The sequence below is a fragment of the Augochlora pura genome, chromosome 5, assembly GCF_028453695.1.
Source record: "Augochlora pura isolate Apur16 chromosome 5, APUR_v2.2.1, whole genome shotgun sequence".
Taxonomy (NCBI): Eukaryota; Metazoa; Arthropoda; class Insecta; order Hymenoptera; family Halictidae; genus Augochlora; species Augochlora pura.
The window spans coordinates 12,428,839-12,454,297 of NC_135776.1; the positions used below are offsets into that span (position 1 = coordinate 12,428,839).

Consider the following 25,459-nt stretch of genomic DNA (forward strand, 5'->3'; position numbering starts at 1 on the left):
ACAATGGTTTTGAATATTAGTGGAAACGTTGGCATATGTGTACTGCCTCGGATGGGGCCTAGTTTGGAGATGGTAAAATTAATTTTGATGAATAAACAGTTTATTATGTGAACAAGTTCCGTGTACCTTGTTTACGTGATGCCGACGAGTGACATATTTCTCCACGTTGATGAGATTATGAAGTAACGACGGGGTAACGAAGGAGAGTGTATAAAATACGTCGTCAGGAGGAAAATGAAACGCGTGGCGAATGGAAAAAGGAAGATTATTCGCGGCATTGTTAACAGGAAAGTGGTGCTTACGTAATTAATTTCGTTTATAAATCTTCCGATGGGCCATTACCGAGGGTTGACTTTCGCGCGCGGAACGCGTAAAACGAACCAGTTTTCGTCGCGGTGCCTCTTTGCATTCCCTAATTGGCAATTAAGTATCGACCGTAACGCGACCGAATGCCGGACGGTGATAATTCGTCCGGCCACGCGGCCGCCACGTCTCGACTATCGTTTCTTTCCTTTTTCATCGACCTTTTTTCCCCCATTTTTTTTCGCCGACGCGGTATTATGTTATACTTCTCGGGGACCGACACTTGATTCCGATTCACGAGCGCCGCCAGCACGAGCGATTATCCTATCCGCGTTTTAACGAATTCGCGCTACGTGCCGGGATCGGAGGGAACTTTCACCGTTCCCATTCCGGGGATTCGTGTCGGATTTTACAAATTTGTTACAAATTGAAATTGCTTTCCGCTGTCTGTATCGATATTTTTGGCCCGTAATGTTTTTACGCACGGGCTGCGCGAAATCGGTTTAAAGTTTCTCCTGGAATATCCAAGAAACGTTAAGTGATCAGTTCTAATTGACAATGTTCGTTGCGCAAGACATGTTTTGGTATCTATGTTGGGATCTTCAATTTTATTTTTATATTCTTTGCTATTTGCCGTTTACTTTTTCCTCCACGTCGACAGTGCATCAGTACCGAAGGAGAAGCGGAATTATTAACAATACTCTAGATTTTTCAATCGAATGTGTAATTTTTGAATCGTCCTGCCATCGGAAAGTAAGTTGACATATGTATTAAATTTTGTTTTACTAGAAAATTAGGATTCTAGTTGATTATTTAAATGTTTTCATGACTAAAAACGTTTAAATAATATATTTTGCTTTCTCCCCTTTAACATTCCTAACAGTAGACTGTTCAACACATTCTCTCTCCACACTCTTCCTTCTCCTCTTCTAGAATGTCCTTCCTCGACCCTTTCTCTTCGTTCTCGTTTTCTTTGAATCTTTCTACCCCTTTGCTCTTCTTCTCCATTGCACCCTCTCCTTTCTTGACTACCATGTCTGTCCCCAACCTTCCCTTCTTTCCTTCCTTTACTTGTAGCATTTTTTTCGTCCCTCTTATCATTCGCTTCCTTCATAACCCCACTGCTCTCTTGACTCCGGGCTCTTCATTACCGATCGGTTTGACACCGTACCACCGGCCTTTTCTGCCCCGCTTTGTCCTTTTATCCTGACCTATTTCACTTATCTATCTCACGCGCCCTTCCTTCTTCTTCAAATACTTTCACATCTATTTCCCGCCTAGTACTATCGTCCACGTCTTTCTCCACCTCTATATACCTCTTATTCAACAATCTTTTACCAATTTTCTTGTCAGTTCGCTCGATGTAGTTAACACTAGAACTACCGACGATTGAGGTATACCTACTTCTACCGGAGGGGTCAAAATGACTTGTTTCTTAAATTACCAAGACATTTAAGAAAAGACAGCAATTTTTCGTTTTTATATATTTTTTATTTTTATGGACAAAAATTGAATATAACCTGAATAATAATAGTAATAGAATAGCAAAAATTTATAAAATACTTATGCATAAAATGATCGACTGAAAGTAATCTGAGGAAACTTGCCTGCAATAAATACTGCAAGTAATGACCAAGTCAAACAGTGTAAATCGTAAGAAAAACATTTTTTGGTTGTTGACATATCTTTGAGTTTGAAATATTTTCTTTTACGACTAAAGGTGGTGTCACAAATAACGTGTCACAATAATTTCTACGATTCAACAGAACAGTACCGAAAACCTATGTTCCGTGGGGGGAGGGTTAAAATGACTAATCTCGGTATATGTAGGTATACTGCATACAAATTTACAACAAAATGGTAAAAAAAAACATAACAGTTTTACAGAATTAATTATTTGTATATCTTGGAAAAAATCGTGCAAAATTTTCTGAAACAAAATGCAACTGAAATGAGTTATAATTTAAAAAAATGTCAAACAAGTCATTTTGACACCCCTTGGTAGGTCTAGTGTTAAGTAAATGAAGAATATACGTATGAACGGAAGTAGCAAATGCGTTTAAATCAACTCTCGTGATTATAACCGTGAAGCATGGAGGTTGTAGGTGACCTGCGTGAGCACCTGATGTCATTACCCAGCGATTATGAAATTATCTTTCCGTTCAATTAATTATTTAATTAATTACATTATTTTCATTATTCAATTAATTATCGTCCGCTGAATTAAAAATGAACAGCTGATTTGGAAAAACAAATTGTGTATTTACAAGCATTTATAGTTGATCGAATTGCATGGACATTGCGATCGACCGATTACCAGGAAGACTAACGGGAGCTGGTGCCGACTAGAGCAGTCTGAGAGAGCAAAGAGCCGACTGACTAGACCAGAGCTGGACAACCTGAATCATTACGGGCTTGGGTACAGCTAGGGACTATGAGCGAAGCTACGGAGCAACGCTAGGGCAAAAGTCTTGAAAAAGTGGGGCCGCATGAGATGCACCGTTCTTCCTCTTTCACTCGCTCGCATTGCTGTTATATGCCGGTTGTCCGATGCTACCGGTAAGGAATCCCACGAGGAGATAAGGAAGAGACATTGTTGCCCCGAGGAGTGAGGACTGAGCCTGCCATCAAACGCTTTGCTCTTAGCTGCTCTGGCATGTGCGCTACGTGATTCAGGTTGCACAGCTCTGGTCTACATTGAGCGAGAATGAGTAGCGCGCCAAGACTATGCGAGAAATCGCGAAAAATGACGAGCGCGATAAGGCCTGAGAAAGCTGATGCTTGACGAGACTGAGAGGACTGAGCGAATAAGACCTAAGGGCAAATAAGTCCAGAAGGTAAATAAGGCGAATCGTGAACGATACTAGAGTCAAAATTTCTACTCTTTTATAGTTTTCTCCGATAGGAACTCGAACGCGGATTGGTTGACGGTGAGGTGGAGAGGGAAGTCGGATGCACGTATCTCATAGCCATGCAGGTGGCGGGAAAACCACGAGCCAGCGGACGCCATAGCGGCGCAGTACGAAACTAAAAAGAGAATGCCAATGGAGCATTCGGAAATTACTTGATGACCGATTAAAAACTATAATTTCAATGCAATTATGGTAGTGAATCTTTATTCATTTTGTTAATAGAGTCTCGCTCCGCCAAGAGGGTGATGAAGAAATAAACCTGTTCGAAGTGAATACAACAAATTCAGTTGGAAACAAAATAAATAATAAAATTCCGTTGCAAGACGGAACAGAGGTTACTCCACTATAATATAAAAATAATTTAACCCTTTCGCTACTATGGCGATTCATAGCCGCTTAGAAAAAAATTGCGTTTGTAACACATAATTATTCCGATAGATCTTACTACAATTAGACAAAGGGCGCAAATATGTAGTGCGACAAAAACATAACAAAAGAAGTGAGACACATTATGAATGTAAGAAATGTGATGTAAGATTTTGTATGTATCAATGTTTCGAATTATATAACACTTTACTAGATTACTAGATATGTTGTGAAAAAAGCCTTACTTTAATATTAAATGTTCAATATTTACAGTAGTTTAGAATACGAAGGAAGAAATAATATTGTTTTAATGTAGTGAAATTTCGTTTCTTGATCATTGAGATATGTTTTCATAAAAATGCATCCCAACCCAAAAATTTGCCGTTCTCGGCTCACAGCGTATCAAAGTTTGTCGTAGTCAAGGGGTTAATAACGAACGAATTGAATGTTTAGTGACAATTAACTCGATCGACTGCTTGATCGACTCCAAGTATAATGAATTATTCGGGAGAATTTGTTTTTTTCGATGCCTTTTATAGAAGCGTTCAAGAAAAAGTGAAATAAATTAAGTCCACTACGCTGAAAAATTAATTAATTGAAAAAATTACAATAATTTAAGTTGTGCATTCAATTAACAATGTCAACATACTTCTTGTCTTCAGTTATATTAAATATTAAACATTTTGCTTCCTTACATAGTTTTGTATCTGTACAAAATTTAGTTTACTTGTGTTTGTTAATCTTTAATAAATATATCTGCGCAATAAATACTTTCTTACACTTCTGTCATTATTGTTATTTTCGATAATTCATAATACAAGTACCTAAGTTAATGCCGTTGCGAGTGTACACTTGATCAATAAAATCGGGAGGTATAAGATCTACCGATGAAACATTTCATTCGGAGAAATAGAACTACTCGATGGTAAAACTGGAAAACATATTGATTCGGTAATTAATTAATTTAGTTGAGTAATTGAAAGATGAACGATGTAATTTAAACGTCTCATTCGTATAGCAATTCCTAGTAGTTTTCCATTTTAATTATATAAATTTTAAAATCAATGCATGTTTAATTTTTACTTTTTTTATATTACTTTATTCTATCACTTTATTTTTGCACATTTATATTTTAGCGTGCACTCTAATGCGATATTTTCGTACATATCCCCGGTCATCGGATGTAAGCCCGCGGGAACATTGAAAATAAAACGAATTTATATGGCTACAAATTACTACACCATAATACAAAATAATCTTTACATTATTGAATTTATTTGTGGCTAATAAATTGTTAAAAATGTAGGTGTGACATGATTAAGCGCTTCACGTACACAGAATGGAAATATTCTAGGTCGAATGAATTGTTCCTGTTCTGGAGATAAAGTACCATCAAGTGCAAAGGGTTAATTTATCTTGATCATTGAACTATCACAAAACCGAGCTGAAGTCATAAATACGAACTCCAACGTGGTTTAAATCAATGGAAGTGCCAACTGTGCAAATGAGAATATGAAATGGATAATATATTGAAGTATAGAAAATGGTTCTACGTGACGTGTAATACGATGAAATATTAAAAATCCTGTGCAATATGTACAAACTTGTGAGAAACACTATAGTAGAAGTATAAAGTAGAAATAAACTACGTTCTGATATCTATAATGCAAAAAGACATTTTCATCAATAAAACTTAATAATATTTTTATTCCTATATTTTTTTGATGTAGTGGGGTCTGCACAAAGCCCACTAATTATTTATATTTGAAATTCATAAAGGTGATAAACGATGTAAACTCCAAAATGGACAAGCATAAATCCTGTTGTTTGCACTAGAAATTCTCCTGTTTCGCTTCCACGCCTTTCCTTATTTTTTTAACACTTCGCCAACCAATAGCCTATAAATCGTTTTTTTTTCTGATCGGTAGCCTGTAAATCGATTGTTATGGCAACCAATAATTTGTTACCTATTTTTAAGATAAGAGTGTTAATTTGAGTTCTTTTATTATTTAATATTTTTACCTTTTGCGGAGAGTAAAATTAATAAAGTAGATAAAATAAATATTGTTTAATACTAAAGTTATGAAAATATACACTTTCACAAAGTTTGATTTAACATTTCTATAAATAAACGAAAAAGTGTATATGGTCGTTAAAACGACAGGTCAATAAAATGTTAATTTAAAATATGATATTGTTTAAACTATAACCTGAATAGACTGGGTAAGAGTAGAAGCAATTACAAACATACAGTGACTTTCATTAATATTCCGATTAACATATTACACAATAACTAAACTACTTTATTACAATTTTGCTGTTACATGAAATGGAAAAACTTTAAAAATTCTCGTTTCTTAACTTTTTTATCTGAGCATAAAATGAAAATTATAAAATTGTGTTTGTAAAAATATCGTTGAAATTGGTTAACGCAAAATCAAGTTATAAGCGTTAAAAGATTTAAAAATCTGTTACTTCACCACATTTATTCATTTAAAGTGTCAAAATTCGGGATAAAACTGCGATTTTTGCGATCTTCAATTATTTACAGCTTATACCAAGGACAACCGTTTTCGTAAATTATCGAAGTCTACAAACTTGTTTTTTAAATTTTCATTATAGCTTTGATAAAAAAATTAAAAAATGAAAGTATTTATTTTCTTTTGTCATTCAAAGTAATAGCAAAATTAAAAAAGAAGCATTCTAGTAATTGTCTAATAGATTAGTTCCTTCATCGTTTAAAGAAAATTCAAGACATTTAATCCAGTTCTAAGAAAGTTATTGTGTTTCAAAAGTTCTTCAAATATTAATGGAAGTCACTCTATAAACAATTCATAAAGCAGTTTTAGGATTTAAAAGTTTGAGAGAAAATTAGTTTATGTTAAGTTTATGTGAATAGAAAATAAAGAAAATTGGGTTTACGATGCAGACGTAAAACATTTACATTATTTTAAAAATATTGCTTCCAAACAGTATTTCAGTTCTCGACAATTTGAGTCACAACTTGACGCTTCCAGAGACCTGACACTCAAACTCAATACCGATTGACGCACCATCATAAACCTCAAGATGCGACGCAGCAGTTAACTGGCCCTCTTGACGTACAACCCTTTAGGCTAGAACCAAGGGAGCTACCCATTATCAAGTTTCACCCTAACATGAGGTACCGTTGAAAGTAACTGCAAGACTGTCAAGTAGTTGTCTACAACTGAAAATTCGTTTTCGAATTAAATAATCGCTTGAAGCTCTGTCCAAATGTCCCTATCAAAAACGGAAACTGAATTATTTGAACAATTTTTTTGGAAGAGTTCAGTAACATAATTGTATTTACTATCAAAGTTAAAATTATTAATCGTGACATGTAAGTGCCATTGTTCAAAAGTCACACGATTAAAAACGATCAAGTTTCAAACACTTATAATACTGTTGCGAAGGCTTCGGCCTCGCCTCGCCGAGTTGTATATTGTGTTAATTGTGAATAAAGTGTTAAGAATGAGAACACCGGCGAGGCGAGGCCGAAGCCTTCGCAACAATACTTTTCAATTGAAGAAATTGATTGCAGTCATTCGTTGTAGTTATTCAAAGCATTGATTTTGATATTTGTCAAAAATGATTTTCAACATTCACACAAAAGTAGTAATTTTTTTTCTTTATGGAACTAGACAATAAGGATACTAGATTATAACGAAGAATACTAGATAGAGAGACATTAAGAATATTCGATTATAACCAATACACATTCTTAAATTTCCAACGAATTTACAAAAATGCAAAATAAAAGATATGCAAATAACAACACATGTTCGCACATATAGTGTTGACATGACATTTGTGACTTTTTCTCGTGTGTTCAATAAAACATTCTGTACAATAAGTGTATCAGAGGTTTTAGGAATATTAATACAATATCTGACTGAAAGAAAATTACAATAACAGGAGACTAAAAACTTTCAACACTCAACACTTAAATAACGTATAATGAATTTAACGCGCAGATCTCCATCTAAAATTCTTGCATTTTGTAATTGAAATCATACACCATCTCAATTTAGTTACTCAAACTCAAATGTACTGCACAAAACGGCATAAACAATCGTTGTTCAAGGCGATTCGTCTTCAAACTGCCATTCGTCATAACTGCTGAAAAACAGTTAGGTGTCCATCTGGACAAGATCCTTTATTCCACATACACTCCCCTCAAAAAATACTAGGACAGTTCTCTTTAACAATAACACTTAAAAAAAACCCCCCCCCCCCCCCCCCGCCTAATAATGATCGTAAACGAAATTTGGGCTGCTAAAAGAAACTATCATTTACCATTAAAAACGATTCAATCAAAATAATAACTGTTATGGTGTGACTTTTCCATACTGATTATAATAGTTATGATTCTTGGGTGCAGTAGTTTTGAACACAAATGAAACCTATTTTCAGTCATATGTCAAGCCAGAGTCGCAATCGAATTTTGCGCTAACTTTGCCGATTTACAATACATTCGTCAATAATACCACACTTAGAGGATAGTTGCCATAATTATACCATTTTAGTAAATTTAAAAAACACGTAAAACTGCTAACCTGATTTATAAAAGTAATTGTTTAGAATAATACTGTAGGGTTTTTCCGGGTATGCATGGTCGAGTGTTATAAAATGGTAATGAATGGGACGGATGGCGACAGCGTGTTTGGACGACTTCGAGTGGCCTGAGTTTATTGCTTAGGTTCCTCGAAGTCCTGCGTGCCCGAAAGACAGAGTGTGAGTGAGCGAGAGGGAAATAAAAAGGAAGAGAGAGAATGAGTAAGAATGAGATAGCGAGTGAGGCAGAGCGTAAGAGTATGGATGCAAGAGAGAGAGAGAGAGAGAGAGAGAGAGAGTAGGATAATTTGGAAAAGGCTAGGAAGGGCAAAAGAACGAGCGGAAAAGATCGAGGCATTCGAAGGAGAACCGTGGCGTGGAGAAGTCGTTGTTGTTGTCGTAGTTGTTGAAGTCGTTGTCGTTGTTAAGTCGTTGTTGTTGTCGAAGTTGTTGCGTTGTCGTTGTTGTTGTCGTTGTTACTCTTGTTGTAAGTCGTGGGACGTTGTTAATAAACTGTTATACTTGTTATTGTTAAACGAAGGTGTCGTATTATTATTATCACGGAGTCACGTGGGGTTTACTTTCAAATTAATCCCTACAATACGATGACACGTTATTTAAACATTTTTAGTTATAAATGTGTAAAAAGGCTTATTTTCAACTTGAATTTGAATTTAAAAAAAAATGAAATGTACAATTTTGGCAACTTGTATCCTAAATTATACCCCTGTTGTAATTTTTATAATACCTAATTACACGGTTTAGGAAGTGTACTGCTGAAAAGTGGAATATGCTCATTTATAGAGTGATTTCAGTTTAATTTATATATTTATTTATTAACCATCTTGGTACCGAACAACGATATATCGTCGTTGGCTGTTATTAAAAAGATAGTTTTCTTAATATTTTTATTATACAACAATTTAATTTCTTTTTTCTTCTCCCTTTCTGAATTTGTTATTTATTAGGCTTTTCAAAATTCTTACAATTTCTCTCCGAAACTTTATCCGTCAAACGAGTTTTAAACATTTCGCAAAGATACAGACTCTTTTGGCCGGTACTAAGAGGGTTAAAGAAACTAATGTTTATCAAAAATCAAATGCATTGAGGACGATAATAAAGTTTGGTGTTTTTTGATACGCTTGCACGTACGTCGTGCATCCAAATCGAGCGTTTCAAACATTGTATCGTATTCTCGGGGCGAACTTGTTTACAGAAATTGCAAAACTAGTTTTTTTCATTCACCGATATAATAACATTTCAAGATGCACTTCTAGAAGCATTGTTTAGTAATGCTTTCAGGACACGTTGGAACAATTCGTTTCTAACATTTTACGGAAATATGATACAATTTACATTCCTTTTTAACGAAGACAGAGGTCATTTAACTTTTAGGTTAAACTTTAACTTTAGGAATTCCGAAACTTTTACAGCATTCGTTGAAGTCATATTGTTTATTATTGAAGGCCTCGATAGCCGTTTCCATATGTTCTTTTAGACATGGTTATCCAAATTAAACTATTGTTGAAAATATGGACCAGTACAAATTAGTTTCAGAAATTATACCAGTACGATTTAAGCAACTTACTTGCTGCTTCAAAAAACGCGATTATTTAATCTCAAAATCAATTTTAATACGCTTTTAGAATTCTTATAAGTATTGTACGTAAGCTAAGGTAATATTAGCATAAAACCAAATACGATTCTACTATTACTAAAATAGGTAATACATATTTAACATTGTTAGAATTTTACATTAGTCTTACCTATTTTATAGAAATTGACAGGGGCAGCACAGAAACATGTCATTGCTCATCATAAAACATTAATAATTATTATAATTGACTTAGCTTTTAAGGAGTACGATTTAATGAGATATTGGCAACGTTCCCTTACGTGGTTTCTAAGAACAATTGTAATATTTCCCAATTGTTATAAATATATTTTAAAATCACATATTGGATCAAGAAACATGCAGAATGCAGAGAACCCTGTGAACCCTCTTGAATGCTACAGTGTAGGAAATAATTGCGTGTTTACTTCAAACATTACGTCTTGTACACATAGTTCAATCGTTAACCCCTTGCACTACGATTCCTGGCACGCCGTGTTGACTAACACTATTTGTCTTTAATACTGTCCTTAATAGGACATTCACTTCCGTTTCTAAACATTAATAACAGAAGAATTCGATTTTATTTCAATTTAGACGAAAATTAATAATATTCATATTTAGTAGATCTTTATCATGAGTCTGACTTGTATTATAGTGCAAGAAGTTAAAACAGCTATTAACACTAGGTTTACAGTGTACTAAAAACGTATATTCTATATTACCTTATAAAAGTAATAATAACACATTCACCCGAACCATACGAATTCTTAACGATTCGTATTGTAAAATCTATACCAAGTAACTGTATTTATACTTAAGCAACAAATTTTTATAAATCTAATAATCGTAAATTAGCAAGGTAATCCGTCACTCTGGCTGGCTACGTGAACCTAACGTTAATAGCCTTCCGATAAATGAAGTGCTAATGGCCTTTGCCGAAATTCACGTCCGGTTACCTGTACTCATCGAAACGTTAGCAAAGTTTTTCCTGGAGAATTTGCTGTTTCCCGTGAAACTTAAACGGTCAGCGACGTGCACACTTACCTGCCGTTCGCCCTTCAGCGTGCGTGAAAACCGAACGACACGGTGTGATACGTACCTCGAGTTTCTGCGCCTGAAGCGCTATCCGTTGGCGATTATGCGCGCTAACCGAGTTCCCGTATGACCTTCGCCGCATTAGCCACTCTCTCTGCAACAACAAACAATCTCTGAACCCAGAAACGCTTCGTCAAAACTTTCGCAGACTAAACACGCTGAGGGATACGCGCGCGCGGCCAACGCCGTCGGCTTTATTTACTTTTTACGGAAGCTATGCGGCGTCTATACTCCACCCCTGCGACGGCTGACATAACCCTGACACCCTACATTTGTTTCTGGTGTCGAGAGTAGCGACACACTATGGTACAAAAATGATCCAAAAGCAGCAAATTCTCTGATCGCGAAGATTTAACACATATTCGTCCGCATGACCAAAATTTGTCATTTCGCAAACAATCACCAGTAGTCAAATAAAGAAAATACGTCATTTCTATATTACAGAAAATAATTAATTCGTGTTCTTTTAATTACAAATATATTAAACTATAATTTTTATCAAAAAGAGATAATTTTAACCAAAGATGGTATAATTATAACCACCGCTGAAAAAAGATATGATTTTTAACAAGTTACATTGGTGGTGTAAAAAATTATCGGAAGAATATGTGTTAAGTGTTTCATTTACTCTGTACGAAGCAGTATCTCCGTTATCGTTCTAGTTATTTCTTCATTTGTTGTTACGTCCTACTGCACTAATACAATATACATTATAAAGTACAGTTCGGGACTGCCTAGTCGGATTTTATGGTGGCGGACCATGTGCTTGGGACCATTGAAACTGGCTACGGCGTGGGCCTGTCACCCGTACTTCCGAAATCTATCTTCCAACCGTCCCAAGGCACAGGGTACGCCACGGGTCGCGGAAAACGTCACGTTTGGGACGCGGGACAATTAAGAATATTGCACTCAGATGTTGGCGACTTGTCGATGACCGCGCGTGGCCCGAGACCCCATGGAAGGATTCATGGTGCCATCTCCTCGGTCCCAAACGTTGTTCCTTGCGACTCCGCATCACTGCCATGGGCCCATCGCGATTGGGCAGCCCTTTGCAACACCCACCCTTGGGTCGAAGGGGTAGGGAGGACCGAGATGACGTTGGTGACTTTCGGTCTTCCCAGCAGAAAAACTATATCTTCTCGCTACATACATCGTGCTCCAAAAAACACGCGTCCACTTTCAACTTTTGTATTTGTGTAAAAAATCTTCGGCGAAATAAATAAGTTCAAACTCCAAACAAGTGTTGGTAGATTATCCGGTTTCGAACAAGAACCCACATTTACTTGGAAAACTCTCCCGTTGTGTCGTGGCGACATAACATTTGTCTACAATTCTAAATGTTTTAGCATTTTAGAATGTAATTAATTTATTACTGCTTTCCATTTCTAATTGTTTTAGGATTTTCCATAATCAAGGTTATGTCAATGTTAGAGCATTATATTTCAATAGACTTAAATTAATCGTAATTGTTATGATACAATCATAGAAATGTGCAGTGCCATTTAGAAAATCATAGATTACTTCGAAATCTTGAAACATATCATCATTAAAATTAATTATTTTCACCAAAATCTTCGAACCACACAATTTATGCCTAAATCATTTTTCAATATCATTAGCAATAATGGAGAGAATGTCTGGTGCACATACAGAAAGTCGAAAGGCCGCGAAAGTATTCGAAAGCTCTAAAATAAAAAGTTTGACGCGAAAAAAATGTGAGACCTGTTGGGGGCCGGGAACGCGCAGACGGCTCTGAGCCCAGTCGCTCGTCTTTGCCGGTGTGCATTTGTCTAGCTGCGCCTCGTGGCACCTGCGAACGCGTCCCTCGGCCACTCTTTCTGGGGAACCCGACCGGACCACCACGAACCCAACAGACCTATTACGAATTACAAAATATTTTTATTCCTGTAATAACATACAGGTATCACGGTTATACATGTTAAATTTCAAGCGTCTTTGATAACGTAAACAATACTTATGAAAGATTAATTGCCAACATCAGCTAAACGGACGCCACAAAAGTATTCGAACGATTAAATTAGTAATATATTTTTTGCATGAATGTAGAGTTTTAATATTTTGTCAGTCCTCCATGAGCACTTATTATGGCTTGCAAACGTCGTTGCATGCTGTCAACCAAAGTTTCTGTTATTTCTGTTCCCATTTTATTCCAAACATCAAAAATTGCTGTTTTTAATCCATCCTTGGAATTAATATTATATTTACTTAGTTGTCTGCTAATTTCTGCCCATAAGTGCTCAATGGGATTGATATCCCGACTTTTGTGGAGGTGTTTCTAAAATGTGGGGTACGTTATATATCATCCACTGTTTAACAATATGTGCGGTATGTTTAGGATCATTGCCCTGTTGGAAATGAAAATCATCTACTATTCCCAGTTTTTCCGCACTTTGCTTCAAATTATCTTTTAATATCTGCATATATTTATGTTTATCTAATATTCCATCAATAATGACGAGGTTTCCAACACCACTGGCTGTCATACACCCCCACATCATTATCGATCCACCTGAATGCTTCACGGTTGGATGTAGATTTTTAAAGTCCATCTCTCTATTTGGTTTTCTCCAACTTTGATAACATCCATCGGAGCCAAATATGTTGAATTTACTTTCGTCCAAGAAAATAATGCGTTTCCAAAAGTTCGTGTCCTTGTCCTTGCTTACATATCTTTTAGGGAAATTTAGTGTCTTCTGCTTGTTAACTTTGCTAACAAATGATTTCTTTCAAGGTATACGCCCATGAAAATTATTTTCACGGAGGATTCTTCGACAAAGTTCCGGATGAACTTGTTTCCCAAAGTTATCAACTGGTGTCGCAAGTTTTGGAGTCGAAATAGTTGAATCCTTTTTTATTTAACGCACAATTACATTCTCTACCCTATTCGTTAATTTCTTTAATCGGCCAGAACGGACTTCATTTTGAAGAACTCCAGTGGTTTTTACTTTTTTTACTATGTGGTGAATAATAGATTTACTTTTCCCTAATAACTGTGCTATTTCGGCATAGCTCTTGCCTTCATTGTGCCACTTAATTATCAATTTTCTATCAGTGATGCTGGTTTCGGACCTTTTTAAACACATTATTAATACTGTTACGTACGGACCCGTTCATTCCGTGTGTTTAAATATCGAATAAAACGCGTTAATTTCGATAGGATATTAGCAGAAACGCGGAATCTAAAAATAAGATTCTAAATTAAAAGAGCCGAAGTTTTTCTTAGTATATTTACCGGGCTCGGTCACCGCTATCGATGTGTCCTCGACACGGTAACTGCTAGGCCCAGAAAAACTTCGATGGTAAAAACCGTTGGCATAAATAGGGAACACCTTGCCACGGACAAAGGCAAGTTCGACGGGACGTTCGAATTGGCCTTCATCAAAAAACGAAGTTGAGAGAGAGAAAAGAACGGCAGTTGGAACGGCGAGGACAATCCGCCGAACCTTGCCGATAGTACGGGAAGGCAACCGAAGATAACGGTCGTTCGCCTCCGCGGAAACCAAAAGTAAATAGTCTAGTTGTGACTGTCGGAACGTACAGTTCAAAACGATATATGTAGTCTCATTGTGACCGTCGGGAAGAACGGTCCAATTTGAAATAGTCAGATTCCGGCATTCAACGAGTATAGTTAATCCGGGATAGAAAGTCGGTTATTCCGAAAAGTCTGCTGTGCGGTGTCATACGTCGAAAGGAACGGTGCACCCACGATATACGATCGCAGAGGAATGTATGGTATCATAGAATATTCCGTTTATTAAGTTATAAATAACTTACACGCTCGACTCGATCAGCACCATTGCTGCATCCGAGTCAGAGAGCGATTAAACTGCGATTAATAAGTCAGAAGCCAAGATACGGCCCAGTTTCGTCCGCCCTGTACTGTTGCAGTGCACGGGTGATCCTGTAGGTTCCTTGGACACTTCTTCTTGACATCGAGACGATTGTTAGTCTTGTCGCAATCAGTCTCGCGCCTCTTGATTGTAGTCCGCGGTTACCGCAAGGAACTTTATCACGCCTAAGTGGGTTCCTTTGCGGGTCAGTTTCTAAGGGAAAGGACAAAAATTGCGGCAACGCAGTCCCCCAGGTCGACGTCAGGTCCACCCACCGCTTGCACTATGCAATGTGGCATGGTCTGGCACGTCGACCTGCTAAACAGGGTTAATTGTGGGCTGGCACAACCCGCACCTGCTTAGCTGTTCGGGCTCCGGCGAGGCAAACTATGCTTCGCTCAATCAGATCTTGGCCACCATAGGATTCTGCAGATCCTGGCCTCGAATCGGGTTGCTTCCTCGAGGCAGAGCACCTCGTCAAGGAAGTGAGAGCTCCGAATGAGGAACTGACAAACCTCGGTACTCCCGGAAAACCTGCTGGAGATTTACGATCTCCAGTATGCGAATTTCGGATCAAAAGTGCATTATAACAAGGAATCTCCACGGAGTCGTTGGAAATCACCGTCTCTGTTTGGGTTTTGCCGATCGCAGGTATTTGCGAGACATCGGCTATCCTTGTTATTGGAATAGAGCAGACAACAGGTCGTTACGAGTACGTATTTACGAATGTGTCGCCGATCGCCATCCTTCTTTATCTAAAGGAAAACGTCGGCGGCAACGAGCCTCGCCTGCTCGCTTGTTGGAAATAAACAGCTGAGCGGCGTGTGCTCTTTCTCTCTCTCGTGCGCTCTCGCTAAGGACACGGGCATCGTGTACGAACAGCTGAGATCGACGAGGAGAGCAAAAACTCACCGACACTGACTAATTCGAATCCTATTTGGATTTATTATTTTGATTACAGACCACGTAAACCGAGGAGACAGCGGCGGGCCAGATCCAAATCGAGGAAAACCGCTGTAGAGGAAAAATAAAGGGAACATTTATTTCACTCCTCGTGTTGGTTAATAAAAAACCTAGCAACTCCGTAATCCCTCAGTTTCGGAACACGTTAGGGTTAACGGAAATCCTTAGCCATATCTAACACCGTGTATTTTTCAAACGTCCTATTCATCGAAAATTCTTATCTCCCCTACAGCGACTGATTAGGCGGCGACCAGCGCGTTTTCAATAAACAGAAGGCCCTGAGCGTCGCGGCCTCCCACGCATCAAACTTCCACGAAATCACATAGACGAAATAGACGAAACATAGACGAAACACTTCCACGAAAAAAACACGTAAACGCATTCCTGACCCCCAGATTCCACCGAATTTCGGGGTATAAAAAGGCCACGTTTTCTTCTCTCATCGGGCAGTACGCAACCAAAGTCGGCAGGCTATAGACTACGTATCATTCTCGTCAAAACTGTCAGGCTGTACGAACCCCCGCATTTCTCAGTGCGTGAAAACCCAGAATACCGGACTTAGGTACCGCGTTACACTCAAACACTTCAACATTTGTAATAGACTCAGCTCTTGTAGAATATACTTTAGTATTTTTATATCGAATCTTAGAGTCAAGTTTATTCATCATTCATTTAAATCCAAAATCCTATTTCTCCAGCAGCTAGTATCACGAACCACCTCGGTACATCTTTGCCACTCGACGTGCACCACTTAAAAACTATACGAAGCCAAGGGCAAGTACAATTCCTAACCCCTCTCGTAGCACCTGCCGGTAAAATAAACGGCGGCTCATCTACGAGTTACCTTCCCGTGGGTCCCGATGGTGAAATAAACGTCGGCTCGTCCACACCTTCCTGTCATTGTGGGTCCCGACGGTGAGATAAACGTCGGCTCATCCACAATTCAATAATTTCACCCATATATTCTACAAACTAACGAATCCTCGGTCTCGCACGACTGCCTTAGCCCTCGGCTCCTAACAATACAAATTATACAATCTTCTTAACACTTGCAGTACTGAACATGGGAAGTGTGTAACATCAACTGAAAGAACTAATGTTTACAATTTGTCGAATTCAAGGATTGTTTTGTGCACAAATTTCGATCGTTCGAATACTTTTGTGGCGTTCGTTTAGCTGTTGTTGGCTACAAATCTTTCATAAGTATTGTTCACGTTATTGTAGAAGCTTAAAATTTAACATGCATAACGGTGATACTTGTATGTTACTACAGAAATAAAAATATTTTGTAATTCGTAATGGGTCTCACATTTATTTCGCGACAAACTTTTTATTTTAGAGCGTTTGAATACTTTTGTGACTCACTGTATTCCCATTTGTAACTAGACTGAGAATATTTGACCAACACCTAAATATACAGTCAATTATTTCTATAGCTTCTTTTATGTAATTCTCTGGCAACTTTTGAAACGTGATTGTTGCGTTTATCGAAGCAGAGATTATTTTACTACTTCTGTTCAGTTCGATGGAGCGGGGCAAGCCTCAACATTGGTTTGCCGGATGTGGAAATAATAAAACATTCAAAAAGTTTCGTGGGCCTTGGGTTCCAACGCTTTCCCACATCTGACAAACTTCATCTTTGAAGAGCTTAATCAGGGCCTCGATAAAGATTTTTCTAAGCCGATAAACCCTCGAAGAGGCCGTATCGTTCGCAGTCGATGATGGCATAAATGGTTAACCTTGGTTCGGTCCTCGAGGGTCGTTGCAGGCCGTTTCGCCCGTCCGTAAAACATTCGCGCAGACTCTCTATCCTTCCACTCTTTTTCGGAAAAATAGCGAGATCGGGTAACGGCCTTGACTGTGAGAGGGAAAGGTACGAAGGGAAGAAGGAGCAGGACTCGAAAGGAGTCCTCGCGGGTCGGCCTGCAGTATCGGACAGAGAATTACATGGAACGGTCGCACTAGAATCAGACATCAAGTCGCGCGATCCAGTGTCTCAGAATCGATCATCGAGATAGAGTCTTACAGAAAAATCGGTCGGAATCGGTTGTCCAGAAATGGTTAAACTTCGCGAAATAATAGCGAAAGTTCGCCAAGATCGACATCCTTCAACTTACGAAAAACGAGCGCGACGAATTACGGTGTCGTGAAAGCATGGTACACACAATGACTTCTTACCGTTTTTGAATGTTTCTCGGCTCATAGTGCAACGGGTACACGCTCTGTTCCAACACGTTCAATCGTATACGTATTACGTATAACGAAAAGTTGGAACCCACAAAAGCAGGGGAACTCGTGATAAAGTTCGGACTCTTTACGCGAATTCAAACAGGTACGAACTTTCGAGCTTCCGAGGCTTGAAGCAGCCGAGTCTCGGCCGCGAACTACGGGAAAAGGAGACTGTCGATAGCTCACTTTCAAGCCTCCGAGGCTCGAAAGTTCGAATACGTTCGAACGTCTCGAAGCGTAAGAGGTCGAACTTTTTCCTCTGCAATCAAACGCGCTTGAGTCTGCCCGTTCGCGTACCCGTCGCTAATCGCTAACAATAGTCCAACTATTCGCCTTTATACGAGGTCCTGTTCGGGTCAACGATGAAAAATTTTTTGATCGGTAAAATTACCCCACATTTGACAGAACATTGTTAGAGCGTTAAGTGGGTATACTCGGATCTATTTGGTTCAATTTATGACATTCAAGCTTTAAAAGAAATGACGTGTGAAAATTAATTATTAATTTAATTTGCAATTGAATAAATCTGGTTCGTTAGGGAACGATGATACCCGCAGAATGATTAATTAGATTTGCAAAAGGATAAATATGATGAGAAAAAGAATTAATTTCGAGTGTAAAAGAGTGAATATGATTTTTGAAAGGATTAACCCTTTGCACTCGAGGCCTTTTTCGGTGGCGCGAACCAGCAACTCGAGACGATTTCGGGCAAATTAGGCAACCATTTTACAAGTAATTTAAAAATATTTATTAACAAACAAATATATAAAAATAATAAAATTTCACAAGTTTATTTATTTATATGTCGAAAACAACAAACTTTGGTAAATATTATACTCTGTAATTAGGTTTGGTGTGATATCTTGTAAAACAATATCCAAGATGCATCTTAATTTTATCAGGACACGTATCGCAGTAATAAGAAGTTTCCCGCCTACCTCCAGGCGTGTTACGGTCAGAACAAACCTTGCAGTCCCTTTTTGGCCCTTTTAGAATTATATGAAGCTTCCCGTTTAATCGGATTTCACTTGCACCTTCACTGTCGCTCTCTATAATTCTAATTATTCGTCCTCTCACACCTCTTAGTGTATCACTATCTTCTCCATTGGATTCATTCGCTTCGCGGTGTAATCCGTCGGAAATCAGTGTGATTTCTTTATCCAACGCGGCAAAATCGAATTCGTCCGAACTTGAGCTGATTCGATCTTCCTCCATATTTTTAGGGCTCAAACACTTTTTTGCTACTATACTTACTGCCAAGACTGTTTCAAGCGAATGCAACACTGAGACTAACTAAACTGAGCTAAGATTTGGCTACAGTGCCAGCCAACCCTAGTCCACGAAAGTATTTCCGAGAAAAATATCTTATTGCACATCGTAAATTAGCAGATTGAGTTACAAAGGACCTGCCGCAGCAGCGCCGATCGAGGTAACACTTTAAATCGGCCGGGCGCCGTATCGGCGCCGCTTGAGTTGACACTTCAAATCGGCCGTGCAAAAAAAAAAATAAAACTTGCAAAGCAAAGTTATAAAGAATTATAACAAACTAGCGTAACAATTAATCTAAAAAAACTAAATTTTAAACAATTCTTTTTAAGATAATAAATAATATAAATAGAATACATTTTATTAACAATATAATTCTGACACACTTTTTAAAAGATTGCACCGAATCGATTTTTGAAATTCAAATCTTCGCGAAGTTATGTGTGCATGACAACGGCCGTCAAAGTGCTGAAATTGGAGTCTGTTGGTTCGATAGGTTCCTGCGAGCACAGCGTTTGACAGTGGCGTCCCTTATAGTCCTTCGTCCCCCATAGAAGGAAGAGAACGAACGCGCGTTGTTCGTCCTGTTAAAAGTGTAGTAAGATAGATCGATCGAGCTACACCAAAAATCGTGGAGTGCCGACTCCTCCCCGGCAGAATCCGGCACAAAGTAGATTATGCAAATGTTCTTCGAAAGAGGACGACGCGGAGCATGCGAGAGAAAAGGATGAACTTGGTGGGAGAGAGAGGCAAAGGGAGTGAGAAAAGGTAGGGATGAAAGAACAAAAAGACGGGGAGGAACGAGGAAATCGTATCCGGCAGAAGAGTCGGGCACTCGATGCATCGCGCGAGGCCTTGAAATCCTTTAACCCTTTTCAAATCTTTCAATACTTGTTGGATGGAAAGGTTCAAGGCTAAATGATGAGTGAAGTTAGGCTCGTGGAGACAAGTACGCATTCGTGAAACCCATATCACGAGCCTCTCATAATTTTTCGGTCTATCAATGAAGAAAACCCAAGCTCGACGATACGATTGTTACGTACGAACCCGGTCGTACCGTGCATTTTTCAGACGTTCCATTCCTTGAAAATTCTAATCTCCCCTACAGGGACTCATTAGGCGGCGACCGCTGCGTTTTAAATAAACAGAAGGCGCCAAACTTCACAAAAAACCACGTAGACGCATTCCTACCCCCAGATTTCCACCGAATTTCGGGGTATAAAGAGGCCACGTTTTAATCCCTCAGCGGGCAGTACGCAACCAAAGTCGGCAGGCTATAGACTACGTATCATTCTCGTCGAAACTGTCAGGCTGTACAAACCCCCGCATTTCTCAGTGCGTGAAAACCGAGAATACCGGTATAACGTGTTGATAGGGTTACAAGGAAAGGACACAGTGTATTTAGACAAACTCAATCTGGCTTTATTTACACGAGAAGTTGTGTGGATTCGACGAACTGCAAATATATTCTATCTGTCGCCATGTCTCTGGCTCTCGCTATTTATAATGTTCCCAACAAGGCGTGGCCTTTTTGGGAGTCGAATCGGGGGTAGTTTTTGGCGGGGGCGAAGGATATCGCCCGCGTCATCCTCGTACCGAGCTGACCGTTCGGCCAGGCAGCGGTACGCGGCCGGCGGCATTTCCTCAGCTAGGTCTGCTGTGCACGTGTAAGTAATAAAGGAATAAAGAAATAAAGGAATTAAGTAATTTCCGTACTTGCAAACGTCAAGGAAGGTTTTTTCGCCCAAATCCTTGGCATCTGCAAGCGAACAGCTCTAATAGTTATTACGGTCGCCGGCCGTGTGCTGCTACACCGGACTTAGGTACCGCGTTACACTCAAACACTTCAACATTTGTAATAGACTCAGTTCTTGTAGAATATACTTTAGTATTTTTATATTGAATCTTAGAGTCAAGTTTATTCATCATTCACATCCTTTTCGTCCAGTAGCTAGTATCATATCCACCACGGTGTACCTTTGCCGCTCGAGGTATACCAATTAAAGAGTTACGAGACTAAATATTCTTTATTCCTTAATCTTTATTCCGGCTCGTAGGCCCCGACGGTGAAACAGACGTCGGCTCATGTACGAGTTACCTTCCTGCGGGTCCCGGTGGTGAAACAGACATCGGCTCGTCCACACCCTCCTATCATTGTGGGTCCCGGCGGTGAAACAGACGTCGGCTCGTCCGCAATTCTTTTATCGCACCTCCATCCTTATTCCGGCTCGTAGGCCCCGACGGTGAAACAGACGTCGGCTCATCTACGAGTTACCTTCCTGTGGGTCCCGGTGGTGAAACAGACACCGGCTCGTCCACACTCTCCTGTCATTGCGGGTCCCGAAGGTGAAACAGACGTCGCACAGTGGTCCGGATTGACGCAAGGTGTGCCATTTGACCAAAAAATGAACTTTCGAATATCGATCTAAATTGAATATATACTACTTCTTAAATGTCCACCTACCTCGAAAATAAAAATGTTTGCATGATTTAATACAATTTTGTAATAGAAATAATGGTTTAAAGTCGGACTTCCTAAGAATAGTGGTTTTCGTCAAAAATAATTGCCTGTCTTCTTTTCGATGTTGTGACGTAACCATTTAATATTTTGATTTCAAACTTTTTTTGCATTAAAGGGGAACCTTTTGCGATTAAAATCCATTCCTGTAATAATAATTTTCACAAAAAATGTGCTGGAAAAATATTGTCAAATAAACTGTTACAAATTCTTCAAATTTTTTATTTTCGGTAGACAATATCTAGCAAGTCCCAACGAATCCCAGCCTGTAACAAATTGGAATATATTCAGGACAGCTTCCTCTAAACGGCTAAAAAAGAAACTATTCCACCTTCGTCCACCTTTTCAAATTATATTTGTTTAAAGTTCCTAACGTCTGACGCGTCAGCGCGCCTATCTCCAAACTCCGTGAAGAAAAAAGCTAAACATCTGCCTCATTCGAAGGAACTGTTTAGATTATAATAGAACATTGTCTCTGTTATGATTTCGATAAGACTTTTTCAGCCTTCTTTTGAATGCTGGTTCATTTGGGTGCATCAGAATCTATTGAGCATTCACACTGAGCAAACGTCCAGAGCAGTTTTTATTTAGTAAATTAGTGTTTGAATTCCCTTTAAGTTCTATTTTTTATAATTTGTGTTTTTTATTTTACTCGTATTTATTATTATTTATCCTGATATAGAGTTTAAGCTATATTTAAAGTTTGTTGTGGTACGTCGATATAGGATTTCATTTTGCTTCTATTTGGTAAGTATGCAGACTCTTAAAGATATATTACAATATATAACGATTCAGTACATGAAATGTCTTTCTTTCCTATTTAGATATTTATTTAATATAAATGGAAGGTTTCCGGACAAATAAAGATTTATTTGTTATGTTACGGAACAACAAGAGGGATATGAATGATTATTCATATCTCTATGAGGAAATAATTAAAAAAGTCCAGAACCCTACCATAGATATTGAAATGTTAAAAGTTTGTTTGAGGAAATATGCATTCAAATTAAAAGAAAGATGGCGTTCTTCTAACTACTTAGAAAAACGATTTTTACAAAGAAATAAGATTTGGCTAAAACAAGACGTTATATATCCAAGTTCAGTGTTACACGAATTTGCATCGACAAGTGCTGCACCACAACCACACTTATCCACTGTACTTGTTTACAAAGATTTTAAACAAATTAGAACACGAAACACCCGAAAAAATTCTAGGATTGAAACAAATAGAGATATACTATATCGTCTCCTTTTAACATCAGATCCGTACATGTCCACCATTCGAATAAAATCGTGTACTAAAAAGAATAAGGAATTAGATCCAGAGGCGTTAGATTTAATAATGAAATAATAAGAAATATAATATTAATAGTTGTAATTATAATTAGAATATTAATAACAATAATAATAATAATAATAATAACTAATGAAATTAATGTATTTTTCCTTAATTAATCCATAACCTGTCATTATTTCATTGATCAATTTAAATTTCGCGTTTATACCTCTTACGAATGTCGAGTTATAGGGCCACGGCACACCTTGCGCCAATCCGGACCACTGTGCGTCGGCTCGTCCGCAATTGTTTAATTTTTATACCCCCCAATTCTACTAACAAACGAATCCTCGGTCATGCACGACTGCCTTAGCCCTCGGCTCGTAACACGATAAAAATAAAGCATATGAAGTTGAATATAAATATTTACACAAGCTACCGTTATTTAATAATCAACTATAATCAAATGTTCTTAATCGAATACGTATGTTTCTACGAATAATATACTATTTTATATTGTGTATCTCAATTTTTTCGTTATTCCGATTTATGGAACAATTGACACCCGTGTTTTATATTCAATGTTCCTACTTTGGAACGTCTTTTAAAATGCTCGTTTCAAATTGGGAACTAAGTAGTAATTTTTGGTAATTTTCATCGTCGAATTTTGTATTCCTATCAAGATCATTACGTTATCTAGAAACGTTAATAAATTCAACAGTAATATATTCAATGATAACACTTCTAAGTTGTAATAAAAACCACAAAATATGCTTCATATTATAAGATTACTTTTATGAATTCCTTTTTTACACTCAAATTAGTGCGATAGTGGACTATGTCAGAAGTAAACCAATAAGTTTGTTGCGACTAGTATATGGCCGCCTCGTCTCATCTCTCCGTTTGGGTTTAGGCTGCGTTCATTTTCTCGACCCCATTTTTCAGAGTTTGTGTTCCGTCCTCTACGGAACAGCGTACCAGGTACTCGCGTCGCGATGGTCGAGGGCCTACGGTCCCCAGTTTACGGGGTTACACGGTCCCGAAGGAATTAACTGACGGACCAGGGAATACTTGGTTCCCTGCGTAAACCGTTAATCGTAAACGCGTAAAGCGATAATCGTAACTACATAAATCGATAAAAACATAAATGTGTAAAACTATAATAGTAAATATAAATGCGTAAAACGATATAACCATAAACGACTAGCAGAGCTCGTCTAGCCTGCCCAGGTAGCTCGGCAAATACAATTACCGTCAACAGGCGCACACAACTTAACGTATGCACCCAGCGTCGGTGGGCTCTTCCTCTCTCTCTCTCTCCTTGCCCTTCCCTTAAGGCCCTAAGGAAACGCCTTCAGGATTGGCACAGGGTGAGGGTGAGGCCAATCAAATTTATTCAAGATCGACTGAAATCTTTGAGTCCACCCCAATCGAGTCGAAGTACTCGTGGCGACGCACTGAGATTCGGGCATACAGCGCAACTGTAACTTCAAACTAGCGAATAAATTGTATTGTTAACCCATTAACATCTATTCATTCCTACATCATTTCTACCGTCTCCACCGCCATTAATTTGTCGTTAGAGGCACAGCATCATTGGAACAACAAGGAGCTGTGCACCGTACGAAACTGGTCGTACGGTACCATACAGTTTGTTTAGTACTCATTTGATAATATTGTACATAATAAATTGAAATGAATTTTTTTTGCATATCTCTTATACAACCTTAAAATTTCTCTTGGCTTTTGCAATATTCTACATCGACCTGGATCTCATAAATTCAAATAGATAATGCAAGTACAAACACTGATTAGACTTGTGGTTTCATTTCACCATACTATTTTAAATCGCCATCGCTAACCTACACGATTTTTTAATTTTCATAGTTTCAACACATCGGTTGACTACATAAATAATCGCCTACAGGGTTCGACGGTCCATCTCCCATAATATACACAGGGTGTAAGGGCTGCCATTGTTAGTGGCCTCATCTATATGTCCCATTATTTTTTAGTAAATAACGGGGGACTATTTTGCGTTTAGATTTTTAGTGGACTGACCAATCTAGCCAGAATCTAAATTCTGTCTGAATAAATCAGCCGTCGTTGTAACCGCAAGTATCTTGTTTATTACAGTTTTATATGTATCTATTTATCGCGATCTACTGCTTCGCGTCCTCCATATTATTTTCTGACAGATTCGCGGAATATTGTGTTCACTAACCCGTTGACGCCGACGCCGATATTCACGATTTTCTCTGTGAGTCGACGCCCGAAATTTACAAAAATTAAATAATTAGGTTAAGTTTATAATATTGAATTTCTATGTTTTTACTATTGAATATCTGTTTATCATGTTCAGATAAAATAACATAAACCTATTTTGTAGTATCTATTTTGTGAAATACAAGCAAAATAAACAAATGTACGCAGCCCACGTGTCTGACACGTATGACACACCGGTGGGTCAAGCCGTCGTCAACTTGTTAA

At 38.2% G+C, this 25,459-nt stretch overlaps 1 protein-coding gene across 1 annotated transcript in view; it reads right to left on the reverse strand.

The window, feature by feature from the left end:
- Positions 1-1,519: 1,519 nt before the first annotated feature.
- The window catches only part of LOC144470033 (uncharacterized), a 53,764-nt gene continuing 29,824 nt past the window's right edge, over positions 1,520-25,459 (reverse strand). Inside the window, exons 3-4 of the mRNA XM_078180813.1 lie at positions 10,871-10,960; positions 1,520-1,648 (exon numbers count right to left, since the gene is read on the reverse strand). Of these exons, the coding sequence (XP_078036939.1) occupies positions 1,520-1,648; positions 10,871-10,960 (219 nt within the window). The remainder of the gene's footprint in view (positions 1,649-10,870; positions 10,961-25,459) is intronic.